At 42.1% G+C, this 17518-nt stretch overlaps 1 protein-coding gene across 1 annotated transcript in view; it reads left to right on the top strand.

Annotated features, from left to right (window-relative positions):
* LOC141909578 (glycine receptor subunit alpha-1-like) overlaps window positions 1-9448 on the top strand; it is a 54572-nt gene extending 45124 nt beyond the window's left edge. The window contains exons 3-9 of the mRNA XM_074800043.1: window positions 247-305; window positions 3345-3412; window positions 4582-4817; window positions 5244-5326; window positions 5412-5543; window positions 6050-6459; window positions 7114-9448. Coding sequence (XP_074656144.1) covers window positions 247-305; window positions 3345-3412; window positions 4582-4817; window positions 5244-5326; window positions 5412-5543; window positions 6050-6459; window positions 7114-7284 — 1159 coding nt within the window. The 3' untranslated portion in view covers window positions 7285-9448. The remainder of the gene's footprint in view (window positions 1-246; window positions 306-3344; window positions 3413-4581; window positions 4818-5243; window positions 5327-5411; window positions 5544-6049; window positions 6460-7113) is intronic.
* The last annotated feature ends 8070 nt before the right edge of the window (window positions 9449-17518 follow it).

Genomic DNA, 17518 nt, shown 5'->3' with positions numbered 1-17518 from the left:
GTTTTTTAATTTTGCGCCCTCCGTAAAGGTGATAGATTTTGATTTGCACATTATTTTTCGCGCAAGCGGAGAGGAGATTGTATTTTTCGACAAAAACAGAAAATGATCAGCCGTTCTTTATGTGTATACGTTTATTTGTGAACACTATTTCTGAATAATTAGTTCGATGTTTGTCGTTGATATTTTAGCGTTTGTTTCTTCAAATCTCGATGTTGTTTGTGTTATCTTGTTTTATTTCTATCTCAGATCCGCATTTATGGACAATTTACTGACAAACTATTTGCGTATGTCTCCCCCTCGTCTAGGTAAGTAAGCATGCGCGCCTTTCGCAAGTCGTTACGTTTTAAAGCCCGACGCACGCGACACGGTGAACCGCAGAAACACGGAATCAATCAAACATGTTCGATGATGTAATTCCATTCGTAAATAAAGAATAATAGTAGTAATTATCATTATTTCCCGAAACCATGTTTCATGTTTCTAGTGAACGCACGCGACACAAAGAAATGCAGAAACACGAATAATTCAAACATGTTTGATCTCTGAAACATTAATATAATTCCATTCGTAAATACAAAATAATGACATTTCCCGGAACCGTGTTTCATGTTTCTGGTGAAACGCACAAGACGCTGAATAATGCACAAACACGAAATCAATCAAACATGTTCGATCTCGGAAACAGTATAAATATAATTTAACTCGTAAATAAAGAATAATAATAATAACTATAATTTCAGAAAAGAATTTCAGTCTTCCTTTTTCCGTGTTTCCCTGAGTCGTCTGTGTTGGGCAGGAAGGTTGGATGATACGGCACAGCTTAAATAAACTGTTACGATGTTAAGTTAATTCTAAGCTGTACCGTAGACATCGGTAACTCCGTACACGCTATCATTTTTAGGGGGATCTCTGGGGGGATATTGAATTAAAATACAGTCCCGGTATCATTTATTATTCCCGTGTCGGCGATAGAGGGCGTTCATTTACATATATTGCGTAATATATAACGCCGGTTTATTGTGGTTTACGAGCTGTATGTAGATCTCGCTCGGGAGATGACTCCGGCTAATTATAACTTTCGGAAGTTTTGACGAATGAAATTATGTTAGATTGATTTATGAGTCTCTGAATCTGGCGAGATAGAAATATCACGAAAAAAACCGATATCCATTATTCAAAATAACCCGCAATTGTAAGAGAGTAGTAACCATGAAACACTGCGAGTCCGTGTTGTAAAGATAATATAAAATCCCTGCACACTAAGAATAAAAAGAGTCTGAAATGTTTCCTTGAGCTAGTGTAGTTTATTCAACGTTTCCACTATATCCTAATAGTCATCATCAGGAATACTGATGTTGTCCTCATTATAACCATTGATGAAACACTCTGAGTCTGTGTTGTAAAGATAATATAAAATCCCTGCACAATAAGAATAAAAAGAGTCTGAAATGTTTCCTTGAGCTAGTGTAGTTTATTCAACGTTTCGACTATATCCTAATAGTCATCTTCAGGAATACTGATGTTGTCCTCATTATAACCATTGATGAAACACTCTGAGTCCGTGTTGTAAAGATAATATAAAATCCCTGCACACTAAGAATAAAAAGAGTCTGAAATGTTTCCTTGAGCTAGTGTAGTTTATTCAACGTTTCCACTATATCCTAATAGTCATCTTCAGGAATACAGATGTTGTCCTCATTATAACCATTGATGAAACACTCTGAGTCCGTGTTGTAAAGATAATATAAAATCCCTGCACACTAAGAATAAAAAGAGTCTGAAATGTTTCCTTGAGCTAGTGTAGTTTATTCAACGTTTCCACTATATCCTAATAGTCATCTTCAGGAATACTGATGTTGTCCTCATTATAACCATTGATGAAACACTCTGAGTCCGTGTTGTAAAGATAATATAAAATCCCTGCACACTAAGAATAAAAAGAGTCTGAAATGTTTCCTTGAGCTAGTGTAGTTTATTCAACGTTTCGACTATATCCTAATAGTCATCTTCAGGAATACTGATGCTGTCTTCATTATAACCATTGATGAAACACTCTGAGTCCGTGTTGTAAAGATAATATAAAATCCCTGCACACTAACAATAAAAAGAGTCTGAAATGTTTCCTTGAGCTAGTGTAGTTTATTCAACGTTTCCACTATATCCTAATAGTCATCTTCAGAAATACTGATGTTGTCCTCATTATAACCATTGATGAAACACTCTGAGTCCGTGTTGTAAAGATAATATAAAATCCCTGCACACTAAGAATAAAAAGAGTCTGAAATGTTTCCTTGAGCTAGTGTAGTTTATTCAACGTTTCCACTATATCCTAGTAGTCATCTTCAGGAATACTGATGTTGTCCTCATTATAACCATTGATGAAACACTCTGAGTCCGTGTTGTAAAGATAATATAAAATCCCTGCACACTAAGAATAAAAAGAGTCTGAAATGTTTCCTTGAGCTAGTGTAGTTTATTCAACGTTTCCACTATATCCTAATAGTCATCTTCAGGAATACTGATGTTGTCCTCATTATAACCATTGATGAAACACTCTGAGTCCGTGTTGTAAAGATAATATAAAATCCCTGCACACTAAGAATAAAAAGAGTCTGAAATGTTTCCTTGAGCTAGTGTAGTTTATTCAATGTTTCCACTATATCCTAATAGTCATCTTCAGGAATACTGATGTCGTCCTCATTATAACCATTGATGAAACACTCTGAGCCCGTGTTGTAAAGATAATATAAAATCCCTGCACACTAAGAATAAAAAGAGTCTGAAATGTTTCCTTGAGCTAGTGTAGTTTATTCAACGTTTCCACTATATCCTAGTAGTCATCTTCAGGAATACTGATGTTGTCCTCATTATAACCATTGATGAAACACTCTGAGTCCGTGTTGTAAAGATAATATAAAATCCCTGCACACTAAGAATAAAAAGAGTCTGAAATGTTTCCTTGAGCTAGTGTAGTTTATTCATCGTTTCCACTATATCCTAATAGTCATCTTCAGGAATACTGTATTCCTTGAGCTAGTGTAGTTTATTCATCGTTTCCACTATATCCTAATAGTCCAGGAATGATACTGAATAAGTTGAATATAAGTTACCAGCTCTGTACAATTAGCTTAAAGAAACATTTCGGACCTCATTTCAATATAAGGAGCCCACGTGACTACTCCCTTAGTTTGTCGGTCGGTTTTATCTCCAATTGAATTATAAACAGTTAACGTCCTTGACAACCAATCAACAATAATTTAAAACGATTATGAATGAATTATCATAACATTATCATATCATTATTGAGACAATTTCTATCAATGTTGTTTTGATGTTTATTTCAGACCAAGCGACGAATGTAAAATTAGGAATTTATGTGAATGGATTTGATTCTATCAGTGAACAGTCAATGGTAAGATTGCGGTTTTCTTGACAGTAAAATCTAGCTGGATAATCATCGTTTTGCGATCGAAGGGAATTGAACATGTGCCCTAAAATTACCAGTTCCATTTGCAGTGGAACGCGTAGCAAGGCGTAACAAGCACTGGGTGACTAGGTTTCTAATAGTCGGAAAGCGACTTGTGCTGACAATATTGACTTAAGATTTAACGTCGAATTTCATATCAAAATACTGCATTTCTTCTCAGAATCGGCGCGAAAATTCTTCCCATTTTCGCTGTCAAAAACTCGCCCGAAAATCTTCAACGAGCGACGCTAAAACAAATATCGCTAAGAGTTGGCAGGAGTTCGGGGAATCCTCGCGGGAATCGGTTTGATTTTGTGAAGTCTGGTTTTTGAAACGATCCATCATTAGAAAGATTTCCCAGCGGAATTGTCGCGCGCGAGCGTCGAGATGAATTCGCGTATTGAAATAGTCTGAGTCAATTGCGTTTAAACGTTCCACATCCCAAACTCGTAGTTGATTCTCTTAGATTTGTTTGCTTCTGTAAAATGTCTGCTTTTAAGCGATACTTTTTAAAAATTAAATCTAGTTTTATCATGCGAGATACGAGAGGCGACGTGAAGAAAAAAAACGAATTTCATGATATATTACAACGTCGACTAGGTCGCCATCTATGAGTTTTATTGCGAGTTACCGATTCCGCGATTTAATTCAAGAAATTATACTCTGACATTAGAAAAGGCGCAGGGAATCTTATAAATTACGATGAATTCAGAAGTGACGAAGTGACCCGACAAACAAGTCGCAATGACCGAACAAACCATAATCATGATGATAATAGTAATTTATTTGTTTATGAGGTAATCAGCGCTTAACAATAGTAATACGTAAAACCATGAGCTATCAAAATACAATTGGAATGCAAAGAATACAAGTCCTGCTAAATGGAATTCATTGCCAGAATTTATTCGTGATAGCCAGTCCATATTTGTTTTTAAGAAGAGGTTAAAAACATTATCATTATCATTATCATTATCAATAATATAAATCAGGTTGCAAGAGACATTATTCGAACGGACTCAGTTTTATGGTTGCGGGTTATCCTTAACTGATAACTTTAGCTTAACTTACATAGTATACTGTTTATCACTTGTAGATGTATTTCAAAAATATTTCAGGATTACGCGATCAATATTTACCTGCGCGAGGAGTGGGTCGATCCCAGGTTGAGTTTTAAGCCGTTTAACGGCAGAACCGAACGACAGATGATCAAACTCGGCGACGGAATGTGGGAGAAGATCTGGGTGCCGGACGTTTTCTTCCGCAACGAGAAGAAAGCCCAGTTTCACTACATAACGCTACCTAATCGTCTGTTGAGACTTTATTCCGACGGTACCGTCTACTATGCATCGAAGTAAGTGCGCTTAAAAGCTCCGCCAGGTGGTGCCCGGAAGGCAAATACCTTCTTTTTATGGTTTTAAATGCTTTAATCCTACTCTTTTGAAAATATTTGTTTACATAAGAACTAGCGAAAGAGTATTGAAAGTTGAGACGATAAGATACACAATATCAGTGTCAGATGAATCCCACAATAAATTCGGTCAAAACGTGAAACTTGAATTGAAGAGTATAATTATCCGTTCACCACGTTTGAGAGTGGTTATTGTACTATTATGCTCTGCCTGTACAGAAATAGCTTAGAGGATAAGTTAGATCTTATTTTTGACTGTTTCTTTATTAAATGAACTCCTTGGAAACTATGAAATCTTGTAAATCGAACTCTCCCCGTAGCTAGATAGGCCTATGTTGAATACAGCGTATGTTCTGGTTCTACTTTCAGAGTTACAGCAGTGTTATCATGTCCAATGAAACTACACAAATACCCGTTGGACACTCAAGTGTGTCCTATGATGATCGAAAGTTGTAAGTGTCCTAAGAAGTGTTGCTTTCAAAGTTAAACCATCTTCTCACCTAGAACGTGACCTGATTATATGTTATAATTCCGTAGTCGGAAGCACGACGGACGTCGTCACGTACGAGTGGCGCCACAAGCCGGTAGCAATGGAACCGAATCTTCAACTGCCACAGTTCAACCTGATTAAAACTGTTTTAGAAGATTGTTCTCAGAACTATACAACAGGTAACCGATCTCCGAAAAACCAGACGAATTCGCGGGGCTCGAACCCAAGGGTGACTGGTGCCCGAGGTAAACGCAATGCTACTGCGGCAATCGACGATTCCAATACTAATGGCAAGTGTGGATCAATCATTGCGCAGACGCAGTCCAGACCGTAGGCAGTATTTACTACGGTTGGGATATCTAGTGTGCCTTTAGTGTACACGACCGCTTGTCAGAATCGATTACACAATTACGAAGCCCTATAAAGCTACTACACGCTGTATAAGACTCAGTTTCAGTTTAGATTTTGATTTTGGGCCCTTTTTTCTGATGGCACTGCTTTCTCTGAAATACAAATATAGGAATCTATCCTAGATTAATCTCAGACTCTAAGATGTGGAAAAATTAAGTTGACACATATTATGTCCTCTTAGGCCACGCCACCTAGGGATAACCAGGGATATTTCTTCTTCATTACTATTTCTTAATTCGTTTATAATCAGTTTTTCTCTTTCGATTTTTTCTAGGTTCATACCCGTGTTTGCAGGTGAACTTTACCCTAAAGCGCAGTATAGGATATTACATGATACAGATCTATATACCGAGCGTGTTGATAGTCATTCTGTCGTGGGTGGCATTCTGGATCAGCATCGACGCCATTCCGGCTCGCGTTACTATCGGACTACTCACCGTACTGACGATGACCACTCAGTCGACCGGAGCTCGCGAAAGTCTACCCAGGGTTAGCTATATTAAGGCGTTGGACGTTTGGATGTCGGTGTGTTTGATATTCGTGTTCTCGTCGCTGTTGGAGTTCGCCGTGGTGAATGTCTATTCCCGCAAGGAGTCGAGTAAACGACACCATCCGGTGAAACCACACTTAACCGGCTTCAACGACGACGAACGCATCATGGAAAAGGTAACTAATCATTGTGCGGTCTACGTGGCTTTCGTTCAGAATTCAACATACTCGATATAGGTCCAGTTTAACGAAAGGGTTGTTGTTTATCCGTTAATGCTTCATGTTTTCAATGATGACAACTGTTTTAACATAACTGTTTTGCTACGACTATATCCTAATAGTCATCTTCAGGAATACTGATGTTGTCGTCATTATAACCATTGATGAAACACTCTGAGTCCGTGTTGTAAAGATAATATAAAATCCCTGCACACTAAGAATAAAAAGAGTCTGAAATATTTCCTTGAGCTAGTGTAGTTTATTCAACGTTTCGACTATATCCTAATAGTCATCTTCAGGAATACTGATGTTGTCCTCATTATAACCATTGATGAAACACTCTGAGTCCGTGTTGTAAAGATAATATAAAATCCCTGCACACTAAGAATAAAAAGAGTCTGAAATGTTTCCTTGAGCTAGTGTAGTTTATTCAACGTTTCGACTATATCCTAATAGTCATCTTCAGGAATACTGATGTTGTCCTCATTATAACCATTGATGAAACACTCTGAGTCCGTGAACACTACTTTTGATTACTACTATTAACTATTAAATAATTCAATGCTGCTAAATCGGAATTAAAGGTTGTTTATCATTAATGATATGGCTATGACGTGTTGATAATTGTAGGTTCGGATGATGGGAGATGCGAGTCTACGCACCCCAGGCGGTATGGGAGTACTGATGGACCACGAATCCCGACAAAGAGCTCGGACTATCGATAAACTTTCGCGTAAACTATTTCCGCTCGCGTTTCTTCTGTTCAATGTAGTTTACTGGGTCGCCTATATACTGTGGTGACGTATTACAGTGTACACAGGACTCCGGAGTCAATGACTCCTCGGAATTCGCGATATTTGAACGAACATTTTTTCGCTACTGGAGATTCCGGTGATAGTACATATGTACCTGAACGCGCTGTGGATTTCTAAGTTTAATCCGTAATATTTTACATTCGAACGCGCTGCGTTAGTTCCTTCAGACTTCTGGGCAGTCTGACTCCGGGAGTCGATTCCAACGCTGATTCGTGTTCAGTTTTGACTCCAGCAGTTCCAGTTGCACGTGGTTAGAGGTATAAACTTGCTCCGTAAACTAACCCGTCAAAATTGAAAAAATGATACCATAAAATGCGGCGTCAAAACTATAGTCTAACCTGAATCCAGTTCCACAGAACATTTGAGTTACGATTTTACTGATATTTAGAACTGATGTTAACTCTTACTCCGTTGGACTGGATAAAACAACTTGAAATAGACTCTATCCGAATTTCGATAATACTCGAACTCGACCAGCGAACATCACAACTAGGAAATCCATGACAAGAGACTAATATTAATGATTAATCGACTATTTTGTCTTGCGGTTCTTCGGACAGAAACTATTTTCGATCCATAAATGTTTTTCTTTTTTGTTCAACCGTCGAGAATGGATTCACTTCCGGTCGTCGTTCAGTTCGGAAACGAGGCCGGTATCCTGTAAATAACTACATCCATAGACTGGTTGGCGCTCTGGCCTGCGCGTGCTGAGACGGGTTGACGGGTGTGGTTTATAACGATATACAGTAAAAATCGATAGATTCAAACTCACTAAAGTCGTCGTTGTTGGCGATGATCACCTTGTTGAAGACGTACACGCAGACGCATTCAGACTGGTATTAACTTAAACCCGGGGGTTATCTCAATTCATTTTCAATTGAGTTAACCCCGGGTTAAAGACAATACCAGTCTGAATGTTTATCCAAAAGATGAATTACACTTATTGTGCCTCACGAATTCAGTAATGTGCAGGCATGATTGATTACTTCTTGAAAAAGATGGGGTTTCACAAATTAATTTGTTGATGACTTTTACATGTAGAAACGTTGAATACTAATTTACAGAAACTCTAAAGCCAGTAATGTGACGACTTATACAAATGTCGACTTAATGTGAGTTTGATTTTATCGATGAAAATGTTCTCAATCCGAGAAATAATGTTTTATATCCATTCGTTCTCTGTAGAAACAAATGTATCTTTTGATTTTGTTTGATTGTAAATTTATACACAGAGCATCGAGTCTTAACCGAGTACGTCACATCCGCACATGCGCGTCGAAAAAGGTCACTGAGAGATGTGAAATAGTCAGATCCTTTTAGATCATAGCTTTCTATGCGACTTACTAAGTGTACTTGCTTAGAAAAAGCGGGCGAAATAATTAAAAGATTGCAGAATTATGATCGCCGTGATTTTTGATTGAGGAGTGAGTGATAAAAAAATGAATCTGCGAAATAGAAAATATGAGTAGAAAGTTAATGTCCACGGAGGTACTGACGAAACACACCAGGTGGCGCAAATATACACTCATCTATTCGCAGCTGAAATTAGTTAATTTTCTGCGCAGTTTAAAATTTTTTAGGCGTCTAAATCCGATATCAAAGAAATGTAAGGGCAATAACTGATTATCGACTGGCGACACCTGGTGGATCGTTGCGGAATCTTCGTTTGCCACATTAGAGGTGCCGGGGCGTTTGTGAATGGAAATTGGGAGTGAGAATGGGTGATTGCGGTTAGAAGAGTGACGTGACAGTGGTGTGGAGTAGAAGTAGTAATTGAGTGATAGGCTGGGAGGTAGAAATGGGGGCGAGGTCGAAAATGAGTAACGATTTGTGGCCAAAGACAAACAAACTTTCTTTCCAAGGTAGGTATCCTTCAAATTAGGACGAAAACGTGATACCTGATCACAAACGTTAGAAAATATGGCTCTCTGCTGCACCAACTATCCCACTAGATAGCGTGTTGAAATAGCTATCCTACTAGAATGGCAAGTCGTCCTTAATGACTCTCGAAACTCAAATAGCATCTGATTTTTCACTCTACGTGTATATATTCATCCCATTTTACAAACAGCCTCCGAAATAGATTCAGTTGAAAGTCAGATTCAAATTGATTTGATATATGTGGATAGATAGATGTATAAATAAATATCATCCGGTTGAAATATATGTTATATGATAATATATATATATATATATAATATTTAATATATATGACAATAAAACATTGATAATATTTTTTGCTAAATTGTGTTCGCAACAGATTGATTTTGAACAAGTCTTAGGTTCAACGGCTGAATAAGAGGCAGAGAGTAGCCGTACGGAAGGTCTAGGCTTCCCGACTAACGGTCGCGATAAAAAGATAAATAGTCATTTCCTGCTGGCACTTTTACATTCGCTTTATATATGAACACGTTATCAAGAAGGCCTCGAATAAAATTTCATACCGTCCTATTTTCACTATTCATAATATTCACAAATCTCGTCTCACTTTACTGCAAACTCAGATTCACGAATTCCAGAAGTTTTTCAACTTCTACCCCGAAGGAATTGGATGCACACACAACAGATACAGCTATTTACACTGAAAATAATCACAAATGAATTTCACTGGTTTCAGCTTTAACGCGTAACGTCTGTCGTCAAAGTTTTGAATGTAAACCTAATGAGATTATTCATACTGATAACTAAAATAGCTTGTGTTTGGATGATTTATTTTCCGATGGTGTAAATTTGTAAATGTAACTAATGCGGATTTTTCAGTTTAGATAATGGTTTGAGGGAATTGCCAGTAATTACTGGGTTTGAACCCGGGACAACCCTGTACAACCTCTACTGAGCATCAGGACCACTCAGAATCAGTACCAATAGACCGGGTTTGAACCCGGGACACACCTGTACATCCTCTATTCAGCATCAGGACCACTCAGAATATGTGCCAGTAATTACTTTTAAGACATCAACATTTTACCGTAAGGTGCTGCCGCTATGCTCATTGTTAGCGGGATTTTCATACACTAACGTAAGTCAACTCTGGCAAGCAAGGGTTACGGAGTATTACTGGAGAGCACGTCGATTGCCAGAGTTGACTAAAGTTAGTGTATGAAAAACCCGCTAACGATGAGCATAGCGGCAGCACCGTACGGTCGGTACGCCACTGTACATCCTCTATTCAGCATCAGGAACACTCAGAATCAGTAACAATAGACCAGTTTTGAACCCGGGACACACCTGTACATCCTCTATTCAGCATCAGGACCACTCAGAATCAGTACCAATAGACCAAGATTGAACCCGGGATACCACTGTGCATCCTCTATTCAGCATCAGGACCACCCAGAATCAGTACCAATAGACCGGGATTGAACCCGGGACAACCCTGTACATCCTCTATTGAGCATCAGGACCACTCAGAATCAGTGTCAGTAATTACTTTTGTTGAGATATCAACATTTCACCGTACGGTGCTGCCGCTATGCTCATAGTTAGCGGGATTTTCATACACTAACGTAAGTGTACTCTGGCAAGCAAGGGTTACGGAGTATTACTGGAGAGCACGTCGATTGCCAGAGTTGACTAAAGTTAGTGTATGAAAAACCCGCTAACGATGAGTATAGCGGGAGCACCGTACGGCCGGTACACGCCAATACATCCTCTATTCAGCATCAGGACCACTTAGAATCAGTACCAACAGACCGGGATTGAACCCGGGATACCACTGTACATCCTCTATTGAGCATCAGGACCACTCAGAATCAGTACCAATAGACCGGGATTGAACCAGGGATACCACTGTGCATCCTCTATTCAGCATCAGGACCACTCAGAATCAGTACCAATAGACCGGTTTTGAACCCGGGATACCACTGTGCATCCTCTATTGAGCATCAGGACCACTCAGAATCAGTACCAATAGACCGGGATTGAACCCGGGACCCCACTGTGCATCCTCTATTCAGCATCAGGACCACTTAGAATCAGTACCAACAGACCGGGATTGAACCCGGGATACCACTGTACATCCTCTATTGAGCATCAGGACAACTCAGAATCAGTAACAATAGACCGGTTTTGAACCCGGGACAACCCTGTACATCCTCTATTGAGCATCAGGAACACTCTGAATCAGTACCAATAGACCGGTTTTGAACCCGGGACAACCCTGTACATCCTCTATTGAGCATCAGGACCACTCAGAATCAGTGTCAGTAATTACTTTTGTTGAGATATCAACATTTCACCGTACGGTGCTGCCGCTATGCTCATAGTTAGCGGGATTTTCATACACTAACGTAAGTGTACTCTGGCAAGCAAGGGTTACGGAGTATTACTGGAGAGCACGTCAATTGCCAGAGTTGACTAAAGTTAGTGTATGAAAAACCCGCTAACGATGAGTATAGCGGCAGCACCGTACGGTCGGTACGCCACTGTACATCCTCTATTGAGCATCAGGACCACTCAGAATCAGTACCAATAGACCGGGTTTGAACCCGGGATATCACTGTGCATCCTCTATTCAGCATCAGGACCACTCAGAATCAGTACCAATAGACCGGGATTGAACCCGGGATACCACTGTACATCCTCTATTGAGCATCAGGAACACTCAGAATCAGTACCAATAGACCGGGATTGAACCCGGGATATCACTGTACAACCTCTATTCAGCATCAGGACCACTTAGAATCAGTACCAATAGACCGGGATTGAACCCGGGATACCACTGTGCATCCTCTATTGAGCATCAGGACCACCCAGAATCAGTACCAATAGACCGGGATTGAACCCGGGACAACCCTGTGCATCCTCTATTGAGCATCAGGACCACCCAGAATCAGTACCAATAGACCGGGATTGAACCCGGGACAACCCTGTGCATCCTCTATTGAGCATCAGGACCACTTAGAATCAGTACCAATAGACCGGTTTTGAACCCTGGATACCACTGTGCATCCTCTATTCAGCATCAGGACCACTCAGAATCAGTACCAATAGACCGGGATTGAACCCGGGACAACCCTGTACATCCTCTATTGAGCATCAGGAACACTCAGAATCAGTAACAATAGACCGGGATTGAACCCGGGACAACCCTGTACATCCTCTATTCAGCATCAGGACCACTCAGAATCAGTACCAATAGACCGGGATTGAACCCGGGATACCACTGTACATCCTCTATTCAGCATCAGGACCACTCAGAATCAGTACCAATAGACCGGGATTGAACCCGGGACGACCCTGTACATTCTCTATCCAGCATCAGGACCACTCAGAATCAGTACCAATAGACCGGGATTGAACCCGGGATACCACTGTGCATCCTCTATTGAGCATCAGGACCACTCAGAATCAGTACCAATAGACCGGTTTTGAACCCTGGATACCACTGTGCATCCTCTATTCAGCATCAGGACCACTCAGAATCAGTACCAATAGACCGGGATTGAACCCGGGACAACCCTGTACATCCTCTATTCAGCATCAGGACCACTCAGAATCAGTACCAATAGACCGGGATTGAACCCGGGATACCACTGTACATCCTCTATTCAGCATCAGGACCACTCAGAATCAGTACCAATAGACCGGGATTGAACCCGGGACGACCCTGTACATTCTCTATCCAGCATCAGGACCACTCAGAATCAGTACCAATAGACCGGGATTGAACCCGGGATACCACTGTGCATCCTCTATTCAGCATCAGGACCACTCAGAATCAGTACCAATAGACCGGGATTGAACCCGGGACAACCCTGTACATCCTCTATTCAGCATCAGGACCACTCAGAATCAGTACCAATAGACCGGGATTGAACCCGGGACAACCCTGTACATCCTCTATTGAGCATCAGGAACACTCAGAATCAGTAACAATAGACCGGGATTGAACCCGGGACAACCCTGTACATCCTCTATTCAGCATCAGGACCACTCAGAATCAGTACCAATAGACCGGGATTGAACCCGGGATACCACTGTACATCCTCTATTCAGCATCAGGACCACTCAGAATCAGTACCAATAGACAGGGATCGAACCCGGGACGACCCTGTACATTCTCTATCCAGCATCAGGACCACTCAGAATCAGTAACAATAGACCGGGATTGAACCCGGGATACCACTGTGCATCCTCTATTGAGCATCAGGACCACTCAGAATCAGTACCAATAGACCGGGATTGAACCCGGGATACCACTGTGCATCCTCTATTCAGCATCAGGACCACTTAGAATCAGTACCAATAGACCGGTTTTGAACCCGGGATACCACTGTGCATCCTCTATTCAGCATCAGGACCACTTAGAATCAGTAACAATAGACCGGTTTTGAACCCGGGACAACCCTGTACATCCTCTATTGAGCATCAGGAACACTCTGAATCAGTACCAATAGACCGGTTTTGAACCCGGGACAACCCTGTACATCCTCTATTGAGCATCAGGACCACTCAGAATCAGTGTCAGTAATTACTTTTGTTGAGATATCAACATTTCACCGTACGGTGCTGCCGCTATGCTCATAGTTAGCGGGATTTTCATACACTAACGTAAGTGTACTCTGGCAAGCAAGGGTTACGGAGTATTACTGGAGAGCACGTCAATTGCCAGAGTTGACTAAAGTTAGTGTATGAAAAACCCGCTAACGATGAGTATAGCGGCAGCACCGTACGGTCGGTACGCCACTGTACATCCTCTATTGAGCATCAGGACCACTCAGAATCAGTACCAATAGACCGGGTTTGAACCCGGGATATCACTGTGCATCCTCTATTCAGCATCAGGACCACTCAGAATCAGTACCAATAGACCGGGATTGAACCCGGGATACCACTGTACATCCTCTATTGAGCATCAGGAACACTCAGAATCAGTACCAATAGACCGGGATTGAACCCGGGATATCACTGTACAACCTCTATTCAGCATCAGGACCACTTAGAATCAGTACCAATAGACCGGGATTGAACCCGGGATACCACTGTGCATCCTCTATTGAGCATCAGGACCACCCAGAATCAGTACCAATAGACCGGGATTGAACCCGGGACAACCCTGTGCATCCTCTATTGAGCATCAGGACCACCCAGAATCAGTACCAATAGACCGGGATTGAACCCGGGACAACCCTGTGCATCCTCTATTGAGCATCAGGACCACTTAGAATCAGTACCAATAGACCGGTTTTGAACCCTGGATACCACTGTGCATCCTCTATTCAGCATCAGGACCACTCAGAATCAGTACCAATAGACCGGGATTGAACCCGGGACAACCCTGTACATCCTCTATTGAGCATCAGGAACACTCAGAATCAGTAACAATAGACCGGGATTGAACCCGGGACAACCCTGTACATCCTCTATTCAGCATCAGGACCACTCAGAATCAGTACCAATAGACCGGGATTGAACCCGGGATACCACTGTACATCCTCTATTCAGCATCAGGACCACTCAGAATCAGTACCAATAGACCGGGATTGAACCCGGGACGACCCTGTACATTCTCTATCCAGCATCAGGACCACTCAGAATCAGTACCAATAGACCGGGATTGAACCCGGGATACCACTGTGCATCCTCTATTGAGCATCAGGACCACTCAGAATCAGTACCAATAGACCGGTTTTGAACCCTGGATACCACTGTGCATCCTCTATTCAGCATCAGGACCACTCAGAATCAGTACCAATAGACCGGGATTGAACCCGGGACAACCCTGTACATCCTCTATTCAGCATCAGGACCACTCAGAATCAGTACCAATAGACCGGGATTGAACCCGGGATACCACTGTACATCCTCTATTCAGCATCAGGACCACTCAGAATCAGTACCAATAGACCGGGATTGAACCCGGGACGACCCTGTACATTCTCTATCCAGCATCAGGACCACTCAGAATCAGTACCAATAGACCGGGATTGAACCCGGGATACCACTGTGCATCCTCTATTCAGCATCAGGACCACTCAGAATCAGTACCAATAGACCGGGATTGAACCCGGGACAACCCTGTACATCCTCTATTCAGCATCAGGACCACTCAGAATCAGTACCAATAGACCGGGATTGAACCCGGGACAACCCTGTACATCCTCTATTGAGCATCAGGAACACTCAGAATCAGTAACAATAGACCGGGATTGAACCCGGGACAACCCTGTACATCCTCTATTCAGCATCAGGACCACTCAGAATCAGTACCAATAGACCGGGATTGAACCCGGGATACCACTGTACATCCTCTATTCAGCATCAGGACCACTCAGAATCAGTACCAATAGACAGGGATCGAACCCGGGACGACCCTGTACATTCTCTATCCAGCATCAGGACCACTCAGAATCAGTAACAATAGACCGGGATTGAACCCGGGATACCACTGTGCATCCTCTATTGAGCATCAGGACCACTCAGAATCAGTACCAATAGACCGGGATTGAACCCGGGATACCACTGTGCATCCTCTATTCAGCATCAGGACCACTTAGAATCAGTACCAATAGACCGGTTTTGAACCCGGGATACCACTGTGCATCCTCTATTCAGCATCAGGACCACTTAGAATCAGTAACAATAGACCGGGATTGAACCCGGGATACCACTGTGCATCCTCTATTCAGCATCAGGACCACTCAGAATCAGTGTCAGTAATTACTTTTGTTGAGATATCAACATTTCACCGTACGGTGCTGCCGCTATGCTCATAGTTAGCGGGATTTTCATACACTAACGTAAGTGTACTCTGGCAAGCAAGGGTTACGGAGTATTACTGGAGAGCACGTCGATTGCCAGAGTTGACTAAAGTTAGTGTATGAAAAACCCGCTAACGATGAGTATAGCGGCAGCACCGTACGGTCGGTACGCCACCGTACATCCTCTATTGAGCATCAGGAACACACTGAATCAGTACCAATAGACCGGGTTTGAACCCGGGAAACACCTGTACATCCTCTATTCAGCATCAGGACCACTCAGAATCAGTACCAATAGACCGGGATTGAAACCGGGATACCACTGTGCATCCTCTATTCAGCATCAGGACCACTTAGAATCAGTACCAACAGACCGGGATTGAACCCGGGATACCACTGTGCATCCTCTATTGAGCATCAGGACAACTCAGAATCAGTAACAATAGACCGGTTTTGAACCCGGGACAACCCTGTACATCCTCTATTGAGCATCAGGAACACTCTGAATCAGTACCAATAGACCGGTTTTGAACCCGGGAAAACCCTGTATATCCTCTATTGAGCATCAGGACCACCCAGAATCAGTACCAACAGACCGGTTTTGAACCCGGGACAACCCTGTACATCCTCTATTGAGCATCAGGAACACTCTGAATCAGTACCAATAGACCGGTTTTGAACCCGGGACAACCCTGTACATCCTCTATTGAGCATCAGGAACACTCTGAATCAGTACCAATAGACCGGTTTTGAACCCGGGACAACCCTGTACATCCTCTATTGAGCATCAGGACCACTCAGAATCAGTGTCAGTAATTACTTTTGTTGAGATATCAACATTTCACCGTACGGTGCTGCCGCTATGCTCATAGTTAGTGGGATTTTCATACACTAACGTAAGTGTACTCTGGCAAGCAAGGGTTACGGAGTATTACTGGAGAGCACGTCGATTGCCAGAGTTGACTAAAGTTAGTGTATGAAAAACCCGCTAACGATGAGTATAGCGGCAGCACCGTACGGTCGGTACGCCACTGTACATCCTCTATTGAGCATCAGGACCACTCAGAATCAGTACCAATAGACCGGGTTTGAACCCGGGATACCACTGTACATCCTCTATTCAGCATCAGGACCACTCAGAATCAGTACCAATAGACCGGGATTGAACCCGGGATACCACTGTACATCCTCTATTGAGCATCAGGACCACTCAGAATCAGTACCAATAGACCGGTTTTGAACCCGGGATACCACTGTACATCCTCTATTCAGCATCAGGACCACTCAGAATCAGTACCAATAGACAGGGATCGAACCCGGGACGACCCTGTACATTCTCTATCCAGCATCAGGACCACTCAGAATCAGTAACAATAGACCGGGATTGAACCCGGGATACCACTGTGCATCCTCTATTGAGCATCAGGACCACTCAGAATCAGTACCAATAGACCGGGATTGAACCCGGGATACCACTGTGCATCCTCTATTCAGCATCAGGACCACTTAGAATCAGTA

This window comes from Tubulanus polymorphus, chromosome 8, assembly GCF_964204645.1.
Source record: "Tubulanus polymorphus chromosome 8, tnTubPoly1.2, whole genome shotgun sequence".
NCBI lineage: Eukaryota > Metazoa > Nemertea > Palaeonemertea > Tubulaniformes > Tubulanidae > Tubulanus > Tubulanus polymorphus.
The sequence above is the reverse complement of the archived record's forward strand: the minus strand, read 5'-3'. Positions and strand labels throughout refer to the sequence as shown.